This window comes from Aspergillus thermomutatus (genome assembly GCF_002237265.1).
Source record: "Aspergillus thermomutatus strain HMR AF 39 chromosome Unknown NODE_205, whole genome shotgun sequence".
Taxonomy (NCBI): domain Eukaryota; kingdom Fungi; phylum Ascomycota; class Eurotiomycetes; order Eurotiales; family Aspergillaceae; genus Aspergillus; species Aspergillus thermomutatus.
The window spans coordinates 35,866-54,087 of NW_020798254.1; the positions used below are offsets into that span (position 1 = coordinate 35,866).

Consider the following 18,222-nt stretch of genomic DNA (forward strand, 5'->3'; position numbering starts at 1 on the left):
AATCATGTCTTGATGCCTGAGGCTAAAATCCTAACCCCAACCCTAACCCTAGCGTACATTGAAATTATATGGACACCAGCTGAGATCAGGACTACGACAGGGTGTTTGAGGCCTCAATAGCACATTTAAAGGAGAGAGATAAATCGTAGCTAATTGAGGATCTCTCGAGAGCTTGCTTGGAGGGGAGGCTGCCCAAATCGCGATGAGCCACCGGTGCGCAGTGGAGAATGATCGTGTACGTCCGCCGGTCACAATTTCGAAGATGGCTTATCGATATCATGAGGCTCATCCGCTATACAATAGAGCCATAGAATCGAGATACAGAATTAACATCTGACTGGACTGTCCCACGAGGGGGCAATTGCGACGAGATAATCGATCCTGTATTCTAAGATCGAGTCTAAGACAAAGGTTAATGAACCACCCAGAAGCTAGTAAAGGGCTTCTATGAAATAAATGACTCCAAAGATCAAGAATGCCGTAGCACCACCAAGCGTCACTGGATAGAATGTTAGCTTGTGTTCAAACAGCCAGGGAAGATTAGAAGTCTACATACCAACCCGCATGCTGACTTTGCCAGCAATAGCAGCACCTCCAATGACTGCCGCAGCAGTGCAAATAGCATGGCCGGAGATGGCACCAACCGTCACCCACCAGTAGTCCTGTCCGGCAGCCATGGCAATGGTCGCGATCTGACTCCGATCGCCCCATTCCCCTAGGAAGGTCATAACAAAAGTCTGTACCCATGCAGGGCTGAGAAGAAGCGAGAAAAGATTGTTTATTCCAGTCAAGATGTCGCTCCAACGGCGACCAGGTCCTGGCGAAGATGATCGCGAGGAAGACGATGAAATACTCTCAGGGGGCGACGGGAAGCGATTGGTGGATGAGCGAGACTTGCGACGTCCACCAAAACGGCCAGCTTCCAAAGAATGAGGCGTTACGGAGGAGCGGCGCCGGCTCATGCGCAGCTGCTCTTGCTCCTTCTCCTCAAGTTCCATCTCGACTTCCTTCATTTCTTCACCGACGCCCTCATCCGGCGACATCTCACGGCCTTCCTTGAGCATCTTCAGTCCGAAGACAATGAATAGCACAGCTGCCAAAAACTTGGTGAAAGACTTGGGAATGAGTGTCGGCACTGCATGTCCCAGGATAGCCGAGAGCACCGTCATGCCAATGAGCGCAGAGAATGCCGCCGAGAAAACAAGCAAGCGCGGATGTCGCATGGCCATGAGGGCAGCCACCAGAAAAGTCTTATCGCCAATCTCGGAGACCACGATCATCGTAAAGGAGAAAAGAAGTGAGTGGAATGCCGAGCCTTCGCCCTGTTCTCCAGAATTTGTACCAGTTTTCGAGGATGCGCCATCGGCGTTGAGGCCAAGAGGATGATCGCTCACAGTCGCTGGCGATTTGGGAAGAGGGATATCGTGTGGTTTTTCTGGCAAGTCACCTGGTTTCTGCAACATTATGTCAGCTATAAACGAAAGTTGACAGACGATCAACAGATCACACTGTACCTCAAGCACGCCCAGGTTCGAACTGCCACTTGAGCCCTTTGCCTCTTTGCCTTCCTCGGTCTGCTCCGACGTCGGCAGCTTCTGCTGTTCACTATGAGGCAGAGGAGGCGCTTCCTTTGGACTATCGGGTATCTTCTCTCCGGCTAGAGTATTACCCTTCAGTTTTTCGGACACTCCACCCTCCGTGCCCCGAGTCCCCTCTTTGGGACCCGTCCGGTGCGGATCGTCCATCACGCCGTCATTCGAATGAGGGATCGGTTTCCCGTCCGGTCCCACATGTTGATGATCGGCCGGTTTCGTTTCAGGCCCCGAACCTTCCTCCGCAGTCTTGACCGTACCCGCCTTTTTGCGGTCTCGCTCAGCATTCGTTTCGACCCACGGACCAGCGTGAGGCCGACCATCTTTTCCATCGAATGGGGCGTCCAGCGTCCCTTTGGGGGTAGCCTTGGGGGCAAGTCCGTCTATATCGGGAACAATTGGATCTGGCGTCGCAAAATCGCGTGGTGCGAGACCTTGGTCCGTGGAGACTCCATTGTTCGGTGAAAGATCGGCGACAGCAGTCGAAATGGCTGGTAATAGAAATAGGACAGCTGGCGATGAAAGATAGGAAAACCGCATCTTGGATGCAGCGAAAGACTGCGGACCAGTTTCTGCAACTCGACAAAGAAAATTCGATGGAAGTATTAAAGATATATGCCCGCAATGGGTCGAGGAGGAAGCCCTGGTAAAGAACCGTTGAGAAACCGACAGCTGGTGGAATCTTGTCTGGGCACGTACCCCAGAAACGTCTTGGGATGGATGATTAAGAGAGATAAAGAGGATTAAACGAAGCAAAAGGCTCCAATGATGAGTGCTAAGAAAAGAAAACGAAGGAAAAGAAGAATTTCACAAAGTTAGGAGGAATAACAGTATATTGCTGCTTCATGGGCCAAAGCAAGGTTTCATCAGGGAACTTTTCTGGCCGCAAAAGGGGCGACTTCAACGTCACGTGCCCATCAATTCAGTTCTCACCGCAAACGTCAATATCAATACGGAGACACGACAGAAAAGATTGTTGAATGGTAAAGGTACCTGGTACTCTTATCACCATATTAATTTATTTATACACCTACCAGTCTCACCAGCTGAGTTGTGGTAGGTTCTCGTTAGCAGTCGGGGATACTCTTTATGGCATTGGTTTTCCTCATGAGTCTTTAAGCCCAGGCTTGTTATCACTGCCATGATAGAGAGGTGGCAAAGAACTCATACCATTGTGCTAAAATAAATTCTAGACATCGCTTCTTTCGGTGTTATGTATTCCAGTCATTTCATGTCTTCATCAAGAAGTACCTTCTATAGATTGAGCAGGAACCTCTACTTCCACTGGTCTCGTGCCTTGCCCTTGAGGTAGAAACTGATTACATCCTTTGCATGGCTTTTAGGAGATCCTATCAGCATCAGATAGGCTTGAGGGAATTTGATTAGGGGGAATCGGGGCTTGTCTGGCCCCCTAGGATACCCGGATTCTAGGACCCCTGGCACGGAGTACCTATCCTATCCGCTGCTTTGATAGAGCTGCAAATGTGCCTTCGAAAGTCAGATTCGTTTAAAATTGCGCTGCCCACGCCGTAACCTCACATTTGACAAGGGGAAATTTGGATATGATCGAGTGTGGAAGGAATTCTGCGAAACAGGTGGGAATGCTAGAAATTCACTGCGATGATGTCTTTGATAAGTGCTGAAGTCAATTGCCCCTTCATAGGTGATGCTAGGCCAAGGGCAACCATGGCTGGACTTCATATAAATCTAGTTATGGTTCACTTCTAGAAATCTTGAGCAACCAACATTCACTCGCGAGTTTCTCTGATTTCTAACGCACAACACTGGAGTATCTCTCTCGAAATGCTTCAATATTGACACCGTCTAATCATCCTGCATTCTCTTCTCATCTGACAAACTAAGAACATGTACTTTTTCCCGCATGCCAGTTCCCCAGCATATGAGCCTCAGAGGTTTTCAAATCGAAAGAGCCAAAGTCCTAGAAAGCAGCAAGACTTTCAGACGGAAAACGGATCAACACATACTCGGAACTCCTCCACAGGCGTATCAATATACACCATCGAGTCCAAAGAGATACCGATTTGGTTCACTGTGTTCTTTGGAAAGCCCAGTTTGCCGTCGCCCCAGCTGGACAATGCTCGATTCAATGCGAAAATTTCGGAGCGGGTATTTGAGCCTTCGAGCACACCTGCTGACAGTCCCTCCAAATCCTCTTTCAGAACAAGCGTCTCAAGTAGCATCTCCCTGCCACGGCCCGGTCTGTCTGAAGAACCATCCGTCCTCCGCACTATACTCTCCTTGTGCCGCTCTTTCGAAGGTGAAATACTCAACTGCGTGGCAGAAGGTTGTACGATCTGCGGAAAATGTCCAGCCCAATCACTAGTACATCGTCCGCTATGCGCTACACGATATGGCTATGTTGAACTATCGGATTTTGTGGAGATGCACAAGCTCGTCTCGACTGTGGCGTCTCATACAACACATATCACCAGAAGGGACGAAATCGATTGGAGTGTCGGAGATGTGATGAGCGACAGACCATACATCTGCTCACTAGCTGTCCCAATCTGTTCTCCGGAAGGAGAATGCCATCAAGCTGCGGCAAAGATGATGCAGACGTACATTGAGGGAATTAGAGACGGAAGCATCAAGCCAAAGGCTTTGGACACGTTCGAGATCCAGGAGAGGCCGGGTTTACCACAACGCCGGAGTGTGACATCGCAATACAGCTTTCGAGTAAATACCACAAGAAACGAAGATTATTCTGCAAGCACGCTTTGCCTGAGAAGCCCGTCAATAGAGGCTCTTGGGACTCTTAGTGCTCGGCCCTTCAAGATTGGAGCTACCGTGTTTGTTGGAAGACCAAGTCTGCAGCTCAGCGGCGCCCCGCGACGTGGTCAGCTAAGCTGTTCAGTTTTCTCCTCTACTTGGTCAGGCCCTGCTCTTCCTGGAGTGGCCAAGAACGAGGCAGACGATGCCGTTTTCTATTGTCGTATTGCAGCTTCCTATGAGCATCACATTCTTGGCTCTGCGAATTATCGCTGCGCAGTATGTTCTGAACTCGTACCAGCAAAGAGCTTGGTCCATCGGCCGCTACTCTTTGTCCAAACTCATAGATCCGGTTTGCAGAGTGAGTCTGAGCGGCGGCTGATCGTGAAACTCTCTCAATTTGTCCAAGGCCGATGGTCGTACCCGGAAATGAACGCTGTCATGGGAGGTACAACCGACGCTCATGTTTTCGACCTGGCCGTACCAATCTGTGAAGGCAAGACGCTTTGCGAAGAAGTGGCTCGAACCTCTGCCCGCGAGTTTGTCAAGCTACTATTACCTTCCGACATGGCACTTATTTTCCCTGGTCTGGACCCAGACACTGATCTCTCCCTGATGAAAGATGAGGTCGTCAGTGAATTTGTGTACAAGCCCGAAGACGCAGAGGTCCTAGTCGACAGAATCGGATGTGATCTGCTAAAAATGACCGGTGAAGAGCGAGACGAGGATCCAATGGACTGTTCCTTGACCGTTACCAAGCTCCGACGATGGTACGAACTCGCTTTTGAGGAAGAAGAGGCCAAACGCCAGTACCTCAAAGATATCGGGTACAAGAGAACCGGCGACTGCAGCGAATCAGACAGCGACGACAGCGAAATCGATGACGATCTCATCTGGGTCTACGCCCTGAATGACCCTGATGAGTCTTCCTCGCGGAGAAGCAGCGCCCGGTTGTCTAATCGCGAACTGTCAAGGCAAGACTTGGCTATTAGGAAGCTTGAAAAACTTGCCTTGTTTCAGCCAACACTCAGTTTCGGCTTTTGGAAGGTTTGGGAAACTATGAAGTCTTTGGATCATACGCATGATTAGAAGTGCTCGCTGGCGATGAAGCTTCTGGAAACAATGACTGCACAAATTGACGCTTTCCTCGTATCATCGTATGTTTGGACGAAAATAGTTGAATACGATCGGGACAGACCTAATCTGGACTATGTAGACCATGCGCAACAGATCGAGGTGCAAGAGAATTTTTGCAGCAGACAAAGAACAAAGACTACGTATTTACCCCTGTCGTCTCTACGAGCGGGTCGCTCAATGAAGCTATTTTGGGCAACCGGGGCTGAATTCTGAAATGCTCAATGCCCAGCAATGGCGTCGGTTCTTCGAAGCCCGAGGACCCTAATCATCCACACATCTTTGTACGAGCTTGGTAAAGGGTCTCAATCATCGAAGGACTCTGGACTCGAGAAAAGAAACCAAACTACAGCATAACAAATGGCTAAGAAAATTAATGCACCATTCTGGATATTCGATTTCCCTGAAATGGACACCAACCAGATTCCCTCATTAGAGGTGCGCATCTGCTTCGAAAGCGAATCTGTTGCTCAAGAGCCTGCATTATGTCGCTTCTTTCAGAGGCTAAACTGAGATAGCCCCGAGTTGGGGGCGGTTAGTGGTCGATTGCATCGCAAGGCTGACAGCCATAAACCATCTTGGGGCTGATGCGCATTTGATCACTTCAGACTTCACGAATCCATGGAGATTTTTGCACCACAGCAAGTTTCAGATGCTAAATCTGGATTCGAGTCGGAGACTTGGGCATATTTGGAGACAATCCGACAATGGTGGGCGTTGTATCAAAGGGCGAGGCGCAGCTCGAGATTCCAGTTCGAGACGCCGCAGATACTACTCGTACACTCCGTATCCCAGGTTCCTTTTGTTGGTGTTGTAAAGATTGATATAAATGTATATCCTTGGACTCCATAAATATGATGACGACGAAGTTCGAGCGTGGTGTGTGTCTTGCTGGCTTTACTGGATCTATAGCAGATCTTACAGAATGTTATCGACTAGAAACCTGCTATACTCGATAGCAGCCTTTGCTGCTCTATTTGACAGCATCCACTCTCTGCTGGATACCAGTTCCTCATCCACCGTCGCTGTGTACTGGGGTATTTGAGCTTCAGGCTAGCCATAGGCCACAAGATGCTGACTGTCCTGCTCAGGTCAAAATTCGGGAAACACAGGCCAACAACGCCTGAGTTATTACTGTGGTAGTATGTGATGCATGAATTCGTTCATGGGCAATAATAAAGGCTGACTCAATCTCAGATCCGCATATCGATGTATGATGGTGACATGATCGATCTGAGATCCGTGAGGAAGCTTACTTGCAGCAGGTGTTTCAACTGTCGTTTGTCACGAGAGTATCTGGTGCAGCTGGTCTGCCAGAGATGGACTTCGCCAACCAGGAAAGCCAGTGTAGTATTTATCCTGGCACGAACCTCCTAAACTGTCCTCAGATCGGGTGAGTCACGTACTGCGAAGTGTCGCTGATGGTTAGGCTAACATAACACCATCACTTTCAGAGAAGATATCAAAAAATGCCAGCAACAAGGGAAAACCATCCTCATTTCTATCGGCGGAGCAACATCAACAGAACGAGGTTTCGCTTCGGAGGCAGCAGCCATCGAAGCCGCCAACAAGATGTGGCAGATCTTCGGACCCGTGAACGCAGGTAACACCGCATACCGACCATTCGGTGATGCAGTCATCGACGGCTTTGACTTCGATTTCGAGACCAGCGTCACAAATATGGTGCCCTTTGCCAATCAGCTGCGCCGCTTGATGGATGCTTCTGCGGACAGAAAATACTACCTGACTGCTGCGCCGCAGTGCGTGTTCCCCGACGTAGCAGATCAGGAGATGCTGGATGGAGCCGTTGCGTTCGATGCAATCTGGGTGCAGTTCTACAACAATTTCTGCGGCGTGAATGCATTCTCCTTCGGCTCAATGCAGCAGGGTGCTTTCAACTTTGATCTATGGGACGCGTGGGCTAAGAGCCAGTCCAAGAACAAGCAGGTTAAGGTCTTCATCGGTCTGCCGGGAAATGCAGCTTCGGCTGGAAGTGGTTATGTTACTGCTGAGCAGCTCAGAGAGGTTGTCGCTTGGAGCAAGGCATTCTCAAGCTTCGGGGGCATTATGGTATGGGACGCTAGTGCGATGTATGCGAACCAAGGGTATCTTGAATCGGTGAAGACGACGCTCACCAGGTAAGACGGATGATCTTGCATTTCGGCAGCATGTATATATCAATAGATGTTTCTTTGACGGCGGGCTCACATATAAATTCGATGTGTATACCTATCTTTTTGTTGATGCTTTAGTTTTCAACTTTGCTTCATCTCGCTCTGGCCGACAACAATGAATGTGATGACGACAGTTTGTTTCAGCACTTCGGGCGTTGCTGATGATAAAACTACGGATCATCTGCCTACTGACCTCGACGATGGTAAGGTTTCCAGATGACCAAGACAACCAATCACTTCACGAAGGGAGACTCACTGTTTTGCCTTACTGAGCCCTCCACGCGAAACCCGCTGCAGGATGACGACAGCGTACAGCACCAACTGTCGAGTCAGCTTGATGAACGTCGGTCTTTACACTATACTCGTGATGCTTCTCGCACGTCGCTGTATGCTTTGTTTGGGATCTTGCAGAACAAGCAGGTGCACAACTCGCATTGGCAACGTGTATGATGCACTTTCCTGCGCAGTTAAGAAAAGAGGATTGACAAGCCGACTGAGGAATTCGTCATCGAAGTCAGAATATAAAATAGGGGCATAAACTGTGTTTCTTCTCTTCCCCTCATAGCTGTGCCTCAAGGTTGGTAGTAATAATGCGGCGGTCATATGCTTTAAGTTTCGGGCTGAAACGGTGTGCCGCCATCTACCAATATCAACGCACTATTATTTTAGACTGGTTGAATATGGATACAGCCCATTTTCAGGGTGAAAGACAAGATAGATAGTAAGTACTAATGTCTTTGAGTGAGATGCAAGCAAGTAACAAAGGTCATCTGTGGTGTCATGTGCATGCTGATCCGCGCAAATCAGTGGCATCAATCCTGTCCATTCCATGGAGTCCGTGGGCTGCAATGTGATGGCCTTATCAAGCAAACAGTCACATCCGAAGGCGAATCCTCAAGGCCAAGAAACAAAGAGCATTTAGCTCATTACACCGACGTTACACCAAGGAATTCTGCCGTCTTATCATTGGGCATGCTCTCCACCCAAGTTAGAGCGTAAAATAGGTAGATCATAGATGTAGTACCCCGCGGTTCCCGCAGTGCAGCTGCTCACCGCCTGGAAATAACCAATACCATACGCCAATCTGACCATGAGACTGGCTCCATCATCCGCCTCAGATTTGCTACATCCTGAACGCCCATCATCCACATCTTCTTCCGTGTGATGGTCTGGGCATCAAGCTCCGGTCCCTCTTTGTCCTCGAGCTTCACCGACTCCCAACGTCCACCTGTCATCTCCGTGGACTCCCATATTAATCGCTCTTCTTTCTCATCCCTCTTCTTCTCTTTCTCATTCTTTAAATTTCCTCATCCATTCCTCCCCGTCAGCTATGCCTGTCAGCAACGTTGCTCAGGTGCTTCCTCTGGTTCTCTGCTCGTAGGCCGTGATCTGACCCCTAGCTTTAGGGAAGGTAGTCTTGCATTCGCATTCTCGAGTCACAACAGAACAAGTGATTCAAGAGCTATAGAGGCTGAGTCTAGACTGTTGTTATCGCAGCATTTCTTGCATTCTAGTGGCGTTATACCACTATCTTGATTTGCCGTGCAACAGTCGGCTCCTTGCAGCAACAGGTGCTTATAACCTTGGGCCTTGTCCCGCGCCGTTTTGGTTTTCTCCCATTTCAAGCAAAGATCAAAATTAACCATGTGTTTTTGCATCAGAGTTTCCAGGTCCAAACCCAAGGAGCCCGAGGTGGTCTCCATCACCCGTCAGTTGAAGATGGCTGAGGCTGAGACATCCTCCGTCAATCTCCCAAGCGAACATTCGGATGACTCTGCTTCACAGCGCGTGCCAGCGCAAGGCTTGTGGAACAGGTTCTTCAGACGGAGAGGGTCGGGAAAGTCGGAGTCCGAGGAGTCGGAGTCCGTCAATAACCCGAACTACCGTTCGAAGGCAACTTTGGGGATTCTCAGCGACAAGGAGACCGATGAAGTACCAGGTACGTTTCACACACGTACCTGTGCCAATGTTGCAGTGGTAATTCTGACCTTCTCTAGGAACGGTACTGTTGCTCTCTTCAAATCGCAACGAACCATTGGGACTGCGGCACCAGCAGCGGCGGACGTCCGCATCTTCTCTACCTAATGCTTATCCTTCATCTCGTTCTTCGTCGCGCGCGACGGCTCCCCAGCCGAAGAAGACGGCAGACGGTCAGATTGTCCTCAATCCGCAGCCAGATGATTCCGTCAATGACCCACTGAACTGGCCCATGTGGCGGCGCGATGCTGCGTTGCTCTCCCTGGGCTTTTACTGCTTAATGGGAGGAGGAATGACGCCCATTCTTGCTGCGGGCTTCAACCAAGTCTCTGAGAGCTACGGTGTAAGCACTCAAAAAGTGGCCTACACCACCGGATTGTACATGTTGGGACTCGGAGTCGGGTCGGTCATCATGTCCCCAACCGCAATTCTATGGGGAAAGCGACCGGTGTATCTCCTAGGGGCTACACTCTTTATCCTTTCTGCTGTGTGGTGTGCCTTGTCTCCAAATTACCCCAGTTTGGTGCTTGCTCGAATTTTCCAAGGGATCGCCGTCAGTACTGTCGAGTGTCTTCCCTCGGCTACTATTGCCGAAATCTACTTCCTGCATGAGCGCGCATATCGTGTTGGCATCTACACCCTTCTCCTCCTTGGCGGCAAAAACCTGGTGCCTCTGGTCAGCGCTGCTATTATCGGCAATCTGGGATGGCGTTGGGTGTTCTGGATCGTCGCAATTATTGTTGGTGCTAGTCTCGTCCTCCTCTTCTTTTTCGTTCCCGAAACGTTCTGGGATCGTACACCGCGTCCTCGTCGCTCTCACAAGCGTCCTCATATGATACGGAGCGTATCAGACCTGGTGACACACGGTCTCCGGGGTCGACAACTTCACCACCACCGTCTAGAGGACCCAGTCTTGGATGGAGATGCCATCTCACCTGCTCCCAGAAAGACCAACAGGGGTCACGTCGGCTTTGCGGAGGATCAAGTCCAGGAAGGAAAACCGGTAGATGAGAAGGACAGAAACCGTGATGACCAGCCATCCGAAACACCAGCCGAGGACAACGACCAGCTGGGCTCGCCGGATCCTGAGAAGCATGACGCATCCCTACAGATACCAGCTCCAGCAGTCACTCGCGAGTCGGGCTCTCAGCGCGATCTCGAAGCCGCTAGGCAAGCTGCTGTGTCACCGGCGCGCAGCGAATCCGTAGATCCAGCTGGACCACTGCCTCCAGCGCAGGTGTATACCAACCGACTACGGGAGAAACCTCAAATCCCCTTCACGCATTATCTGCGGATTTGGAACGGACGAATTTCGCATGATAAATGGTTACGAGTCGCCGTCCGGCCGTTCATTCTGTTCGCCTACCCGGCCGTTCTCTGGTCAGCAGTAGTGTATTCGCTGTCGGTCGGATGGCTTATCGTGCTGTCCGAGTCTGTGGCGCATCTCTACCAGGGCTCGCAGAATTACAACTTCACACCTTTGCAGACAGGCCTCGTTTATATTTCCCCGTTTGTTGGCGGACTTTTGGGAACGGCAGTGGCCGGCAAAGTATCCGATGTGATTGTGCGGTTTATGTCTTGGCGCAATGGAGGCGTTTACGAGCCAGAGTTCCGTCTTGTGATGGCCATCCCGATTGCTCTATCAACTTCGGCAGGATTGATGGCATTTGGATGGAGCTCGGAGGTGAAAGACTCCTGGATCGTGCCTACGATCTTCTTCGGTCTGGTTTCGTTTGGATGCTGTCTCGGCAGCACCACATCGATCACTTTCTGCGTGGATAGCTACCGGCAGTATGCCGGTGAGGCCTTGGTGACTCTGAATTGGAGCAAGAGTAGGTCTTGGGATCTCTCCTCCGCAAGTAGGGCAAGAAGGCTAACAAGTTTCGATTTTAGACGTATTCCACGGTCTAATTTTTTCGTTGTTTATTGTCGACTGGCTTGAGGCAGACGGCGCTCGGACGGTATTCCTCGCACTGGGGGGCATTCAACTCGGATGTTTGTTGTTCTCGATACCCATGTACATCTACGGCAAGCGGGCTCGGATGTGGACGGTACGGAAGTGTTTGATGGAGAAGTTTTGAGTGATGACAGTTATCAATCGGCATGAGAAATGCTTACATGTACACGTTATGATTGACATATGGAAATGAATTTAGACGAAGACCAACATCGTGAAATGAGAGTCATTCAGTTATCCCTTGCAGAGGGTCCTCTGCAAGACTGCAACAGCAGATGATCTGCGTCGATTCGCCACATGTGTCAGCCACTGATCTGCCGTCCCACTAGTCCCATCGAATTCCAGAACGCCACGCTGTGGCTAATGTCTTTAACAAGAGTCGTTGGATGAAACGGCCAACAATCAGAAGGAGAAGAGGCGACTCCATGGATCATAGTGACACCAGACTGATGCTAGCGGCTGCTGCAGATCATCTTAGTGTGGGATTCTTATATCATCATGCATATTCGAAATCCATAACCCCTGGTATCATTGATAATAATAATAAAGTTCAAACAGTGGGCAGTGCAATTGAAAAGGATGCCTTGGTGCCTAGATAGCCTGCTGACTCAGCGTCCGCCGTCCCCCATCAACCGATCACACTGAATACGCAGCTCGAGCTCTGATTGGCGGCTTTGCAAACCGGCTGGCCCTGTGCTACCGGAAGAGGATTAGCTCATGCCAGAAAACAGGGAACCAAGGTGGGATTGAATCAACGGTAATACAAGGTACCGAGGTTAATCTCATTGCCTTAACATGCTGTGGAGAGGACTGGAACTGTGAGTGTGCTGGTTCTGGATGATAAGTATTACCTTATCATGAAGACTAGCGGATTACGATTGAGGGACTGGCTTCTACCCTAGTAATAGTCCCTTGCACAAGTATCACAACGTTCATCTCCGTAAGTGGCCATGTCATGTTATGTATGATGATGGTGACGATGACGATGACGATGATGATGATTAATAACTCCAGCTCCCGTTGATTCTCCCTTTGAGTGATCACTGCCCGATTCAGCAACGGATATCAAAGGTGGAGTAGAGTTGGTTCCAACATTTGCGAGAATAATAATCTGAATGTGTTGCGAATCATCAAGCGAGATGGTTAAATGTGTCGCGTTCGCTGTGTACCGTTTATTATTCCTCCTTCTAGGAGCTGTTGCTGTCATACAGATCCATCTACCATCTCCCTATCAACTGCTTCTTCTTTTTCCCTTTTTAAAGCTCTGAATCGAAAGTTTGAAGCAGGCAGTTCTCCGGACCCTTAATCGTCTTCCCCTCCCGCAAACCGGCACAGGCCAGAAATTGCAGTGGTCCATCATTTCTTCTCCCGCGGTCGATTCATCACAACCAACCATTCTATCTCTCCTATTCTTGCCTCTTTTTGTTGCCCTCGTATTCTCTTTATATCCATCCAGCGACTTGGGCCAAGAATGGATCTCTACTGGTGAAAATACTCCGTAAGTTCCATCAGGCTAATTTTCCTTTTTCGATCCCTCCTATGAAATACCTCGATCTCCGATCCGACACCACCACTGAGTTATGGAATCAACATCCCGAGCTCGAGGGGATGACCATAACGCCGGTCGCAGAGCTCGCGAGCTCTATCGCTACTTTCGACCTGAACGTCTCTCTCAACCAGACTCCATCAGTGTGAGTAACGCTTCGATCGCCGATGGTTCTCTCCCGCCAGCCACGGCGCAAGCCCTCGATGGCTCGATTCATGCGCCCTCTGCATCCTCAGCCTCACCGCCGTCCCCACCACAATTGTCACCACCGCTGGTGACAACTGGGGAAGCTTCTCCGTTCTCTCCAGCCGTCTCTGAAACTTTGGTTCTAGGCCAGAACAATGCCACTTTGACCTCCTTTGCTCAGCTTGCAGCGCTGCGTCTAAATGTGGAGCGTGTGATTATCAGGTACGGGACTTTCACTAACTACAGCCTGGACGGTCATAGCTGATATAGTTTTTTCTGCTCTACAGTGTATCCGACCGAGATTCGCAGTTCATTCTCGCTCAAGCAAGTCAGTCCCCCGTCGGTAGTGATGTCCGTTCTTATGAAGCTGGGAAAAATGGGGTCTGGGAAGGTTGCTCCACCCTGCCGTCTAGTGCTTGGGGGATGTGCGAGGTAGGTCTTTCCTCGCTGAATTATCTAGCTCATCGCGCCGACTGAATTCTGTCCGCTATAGGCTACGGTAGCACTTCCGCCGTCTTCGAGGGATCCCAAAGAATACAGTTTTTTTGTGGTCAATGACCTGCAGGATAGCGAGCCGTATAGAAACCTCTCTTTCGTCAACGACGGACCTCGTTTTCGCTTTTACGCCGGAACGCCTCTAACGACAGAAACGAATATCAACATTGGGTGTTTTTTTGCGCTGGACACCAAACCTCGCGATGGCTTTTCCGACCTTGAGAAGGAGACACTTGGCTCGTTGGGAATGCTCATCATGGAGTACTTACAGGTGAGCCGGCAGGCCTCCGAAGGAAGACGTGCGGCTCGATTGTCTCGGGGTCTGAGTTATTTCGTAGAGGGCAGTTCTAGCTTTGTCGACCCTCATCCCTCGTGTTCAGGGAGTTCTGCCCCTACGCTTAGCACCCCCGCGTCGTCCGGTGTGAGGGCCAACCACCTCTCGGTCGGGTCCTCTCAGAGTTTCGAACTTCCCTCCAAACGCTCTCACAGCGTCGATGCGCGCTCCATCAGCTCGGTATCCGACTCAAAAGCTGACAATGGCGATCAAAACAATTCTTCCGGCCCGGACACGCCACTCCCAGATTGGTGGGCGGGAAGTAGAAGGAAGGGGCTGACGTTGGATGAATCGCATAGCGGCTCCTGGGCGTTTCGAAGAGCCGCCAATCTTCTCCGCGAAAGTCTTGAGTTGGATGCCGACGGGGGTGTTATCTTTTTGGAGGTCAATAACAGCCACATGCTTGATATCGAGACCGGGAGTGATTGCTCAGGAGACAACGGTACCCCGGTTCCTGTATTGGCGGTCTCCACCCAAGACGAACCCTTTGCCCCAGGGCCGGGCTCGACAGTGCTATACCCTGCCGCAAATCTCGACAGCGGGTTTTTGCACCAGCTGCTGCGTCGGTACACCAAGGGCAAGCTTTGGTCCTTTCATCGAGATGGAATTCTTTCTAGCTCCGATGACGAGCAGCCAAACAGAAATCGCTCAAGAAGCACGAAACCCACCGAAATGCCGCGGGGCAGTGGCAAGAAGTGGAAACAATCGGAAAACGCCATGTTGAATTTGTTCTTTCCGAACGCGACTCAGGTCATGTTCGTTCCTTTGTGGAACGCGGCAAATTCCCAGTGGTTCGCAGGTTGCTTTTGCTGGAACACAATAGAGACACGTGTCTTCAGCCCTTCTGTCGAGCTGAGTTCGGTTCTGGGCTTCGGATCATCCATCATGGCAGAGTGCAACCGGGTCCAGTCCCTGATCTCCGATCGGCAGAAGGGTGATTTCATCGGAAGTATCTCGTAAGTATTGGAGGGGGAGAGATCATGCTTGGTTCATCGACCGGTCATTGACATACTTGGGTTTAGGCATGAACTTCGCAGTCCACTCCACGGCATTTTGGCGGCCACAGAGTTTTTGCACGGCACAAACCTCGACGAATTCCAATTGTCTCTGCTGGAAACGATCAACGCGTGCGGTCGGACACTGTTGGATACTATGAATCAAGTCCTAGACTTCAGCAAGATTGTGTCCCTCGAGAGGACCTGGCGTCAGCTCAAGAGGAGCAAGACTTCGCCGTCGGAATTGACGAACATGGACAAGATCTCTGCGCATCTGGACACATTTATCACCACGGATCTTGCCATTCTGGCTGAGGAGGTGGTGGAAGGCGTATGTTTAGGCCACACATATGGGCAGAAGTCGATGGCTACCTTGGATCAGTCTATGCTTTTACCGAACTCGGCTGCCACGCTCCCGCTTCCGCGGCGAAAGCCCAAGTCGGATACTTCAGCGGAGGTGGAAGTGGTGATGGATATCGCACAGAACAATTGGGTGTATCGGACTCAACCGGGTGCGTTGCGGCGCATTATCATGAACGTCTTTGGCAATGCCATGAAGTACACCGAGTCGGGCAGGGTTTCGGTGCTCTTAGAGGTCACCGAGGCGTCCGAGAGTCGGTCACGCCGACATGGTGTGGAGGAACTTGTGACCCTGACCGTTTCTGATACGGGCAAAGGCATCTCGGAAGAGTTCTTACGAGGACGATTGTTCACACCATTTGCTCAGGAGGATACTCTGGCGGTGGGAACTGGGCTGGGGCTATCGATCGTTCGGAGTCTCGTCAAAGCGTTAAACGGGACTATCAACATCCACAGCCGGCCTGGCGAAGGCACGACTGTCAAGGTATCTCTTCCTTTGACGCGCCCGGAACCGGGGGATAGTCTCGAGGACAGCTTGACTTCACAGTCGACTCCGTCGAGGCAGGACGACACCATGAACGAGGCCTTCTCGCTCCGCGACAGCCATGGCGGCAGACGTGTCGCCATTCTCGGTATTGAGCCTGCTGATGCCCTCGAACATCGCTTCTGGGCTATCATTGCACGCTACCTGACGGACTGGTACGGCCTGGAGCTGGTTTCCTTGGCGTCACAAGAGTCCATCGATGTGCTTTTGGCAGACGAGGAGAGTTTGTCGAGCATCCCAAAGGAGGCTGTCTCTGGCATTCTCCCTTCGCTCTTGATCCTCTGCAACAAGTCGGTTGATTACAGCGCTATCCGGGCCGAGTGGTCACCGATTGCCGCTTTTGTCGACATCATCCGTCGCCCCTGCGGCCCGCACAAGCTTGCCCGTTGCATCAGGAAATGTCTTGACAATGGACCACGTGGGAACATCTCGTTGGGGCCGCGCATTGAACTTCCCGAACGACCCCAGATGCGTAGTGGCATCCCTTCGCCGGGTGCGGACTTGCCAGACGCAGACCCACTTGCTTCGACCTGTGATCTCACTTTCGCCACCTCAATCAGACCTAGGGCCCTTTCCTCTGAGGATTCGGGTCAGTCACAAAGTTCGTCCGACATTGCCGACGTACCTCACGGGAGCGATACATCCATATCGCCACTGCCCACGCCGCCGGAGACGGCGTGCAAGCGCGTCGAGCGCAAGGCGCGCATCCTCGTGGTGGACGATAATTCGATCAATCTGAATTTGATGTTGACGTTCATGAAGAAACAAGATCTGGAGGTTCTGGATTCGGCAGAGAATGGCAAATTGGCCGTGGACGCGGTGGAAAGGTTGCAGCAGGGTTACGACCTTATTTTCATGGGTAGGCCAATCTACCACAGATTAAACTGACTTACTGACGAAAGAAAGATATGTCCATGCCGGTTATGAACGGGTTCGAAGCCACGCGCGCCATCCGGGCACTGGAGAGAGAGCGCGACGGGTGTGGGCCCGCCACGATCATTGCGCTGACGGGACTGAGCAGTTCGCGTGACGAGTCGGAGGCACTGACGTCCGGGGTGGACTTGTTTTTGACGAAACCGGTGTCGTTCAAAGAAGTCTCGAGACTGTTGGATGAATGGGCGGAACGGGGACTGCGGGATAGAAAGTCCCCATCTCCGTCGCCCTCTGCTTCATGACGTTATTGAATGCTTTGCTTACGGTCTCTGATTTCGGTTGATCGCATGACTATCTCGGCTATGGCTTGTCGCGACCTTCATCTTTTTTTTTTTTTTTTTTTGATTTGATGTGGGATTACCCCTCTGTATACGGTTAGAGGTTGATACACGTGATACCCCCTGTATGTTTACTTATTTCATGAAATCAAATGAATAAAAACAAATGAATAAATAATTGAAGAAGGAATTGCATTCAATGCAGCATTAGCCACAACAGTTACTTTCTCAACTATTCATTAGCTAGTCGGTCTACACCAATTGCACCCAGGCTAGGGTATATATAACATGCCATTTCAGGTATGGAGTGCAATCCTGTCGACAGGTCGTAGTTAGTACCGCTCAATCAGCCACGTCCTTCGCTCCTCGTCGCCCATGGCAGCCAGCTTCTTGGCCTCGGCCCGCTTGACAATCACATAATTGCGGACCAGGAACGGACCGAGCAGTTCCCGAAGCGCAAGATCAGACTCGAGCGCGTCGAGACTCTGCGCGAGGGTTTTGGGAAGCGGAGTCGTGATGCCGAGGTCCTGTCGTTGCGCGTCGGTGAGGGTAGCCGCGTCGCCTGCTTCTCGTTTAGTTATCACATTATACGCATTTTCCCAAGCAGGAGCAGAGGAAGGAAGGGAACGTACAGAGACAGTCCTTCACGGTGAGAGGGGTGTTGTTCTCGAGGCCTAGGTACCCGGCTGCGAGAAACGCCGCGATGGCGAGGTACATGTTTGCCAGGCCATCGAGGGACTTGAGCTCCCAGTGGCCGCGGTCGATCTTCCGGACGGGGGTCTCGCGGTTCTGCGTGCCCCATGCGACCCACTCGCTGCCTGCCCAGAGGCCGGATTTCACGCGCTCGTAGCTGGTGTCTTGGGAGAGGGTGCAGGCCAGCAGGGCCGGGTAGTGCGCCAGCACGCCGGCGAGGAAGGCGTCCTCGTTTGAAGGGGGGGAGATGGAGACGTGCGCGTGGGAGGCTGTGCCTGCGGCGTGGGGGAGGGG

General features: G+C 51.2%; 5 protein-coding genes across 5 annotated transcripts; 3 read left to right on the forward strand and 2 right to left on the reverse strand.

The window, feature by feature from the left end:
- Nucleotides 1-431: 431 nt before the first annotated feature.
- On the reverse strand, nt 432-2,132 carry CDV56_104665 (uncharacterized protein; the record flags this gene model as incomplete). The annotated part of the gene is made up of 3 exons (XM_026758284.1): nt 432-499; nt 557-1,454; nt 1,515-2,132. The coding sequence occupies 3 exons, from the start codon at nt 2,130-2,132 to the stop codon at nt 432-434; spliced, it is 1,584 nt and encodes a 527-aa protein (XP_026611804.1).
- Nucleotides 2,133-3,458: 1,326 nt separating this feature from the next.
- Nucleotides 3,459-5,411, forward strand: CDV56_104922 (uncharacterized protein; the record flags this gene model as incomplete). Its single annotated transcript, XM_026758541.1, has 1 exon — nt 3,459-5,411. One exon carries the CDS (start codon nt 3,459-3,461, stop codon nt 5,409-5,411), a length of 1,953 nt encoding a protein of 650 aa, XP_026611805.1.
- Nucleotides 5,412-6,381: 970 nt separating this feature from the next.
- CDV56_105146 (putative MFS transporter) lies at nt 6,382-11,688 on the forward strand (the record flags this gene model as incomplete). The annotated part of the gene is made up of 8 exons (XM_026758765.1): nt 6,382-6,493; nt 6,548-6,598; nt 6,654-6,667; nt 6,722-6,849; nt 6,911-7,594; nt 9,292-9,569; nt 9,628-11,439; nt 11,501-11,688. 8 exons carry the CDS (start codon nt 6,382-6,384, stop codon nt 11,686-11,688), a joined length of 3,267 nt encoding a protein of 1,088 aa, XP_026611806.1.
- A 1,456-nt stretch (nt 11,689-13,144) lies between these two features.
- Nucleotides 13,145-17,199, forward strand: CDV56_105683 (putative sensor histidine kinase/response regulator; the record flags this gene model as incomplete). Its single annotated transcript, XM_026759302.1, has 6 exons — nt 13,145-13,518; nt 13,584-13,728; nt 13,790-15,081; nt 15,148-15,451; nt 15,503-16,883; nt 16,931-17,199. 6 exons carry the CDS (start codon nt 13,145-13,147, stop codon nt 17,197-17,199), a joined length of 3,765 nt encoding a protein of 1,254 aa, XP_026611807.1.
- Nucleotides 17,200-17,567: 368 nt separating this feature from the next.
- CDV56_105991 (uncharacterized protein) lies at nt 17,568-17,797 on the reverse strand (the record flags this gene model as incomplete). Its single annotated transcript, XM_026759610.1, has 1 exon — nt 17,568-17,797. A coding segment is annotated over one exon (230 nt), but the record flags the coding sequence as incomplete, so codon positions are not given.
- Nucleotides 17,798-18,222: the final 425 nt, after the last annotated feature.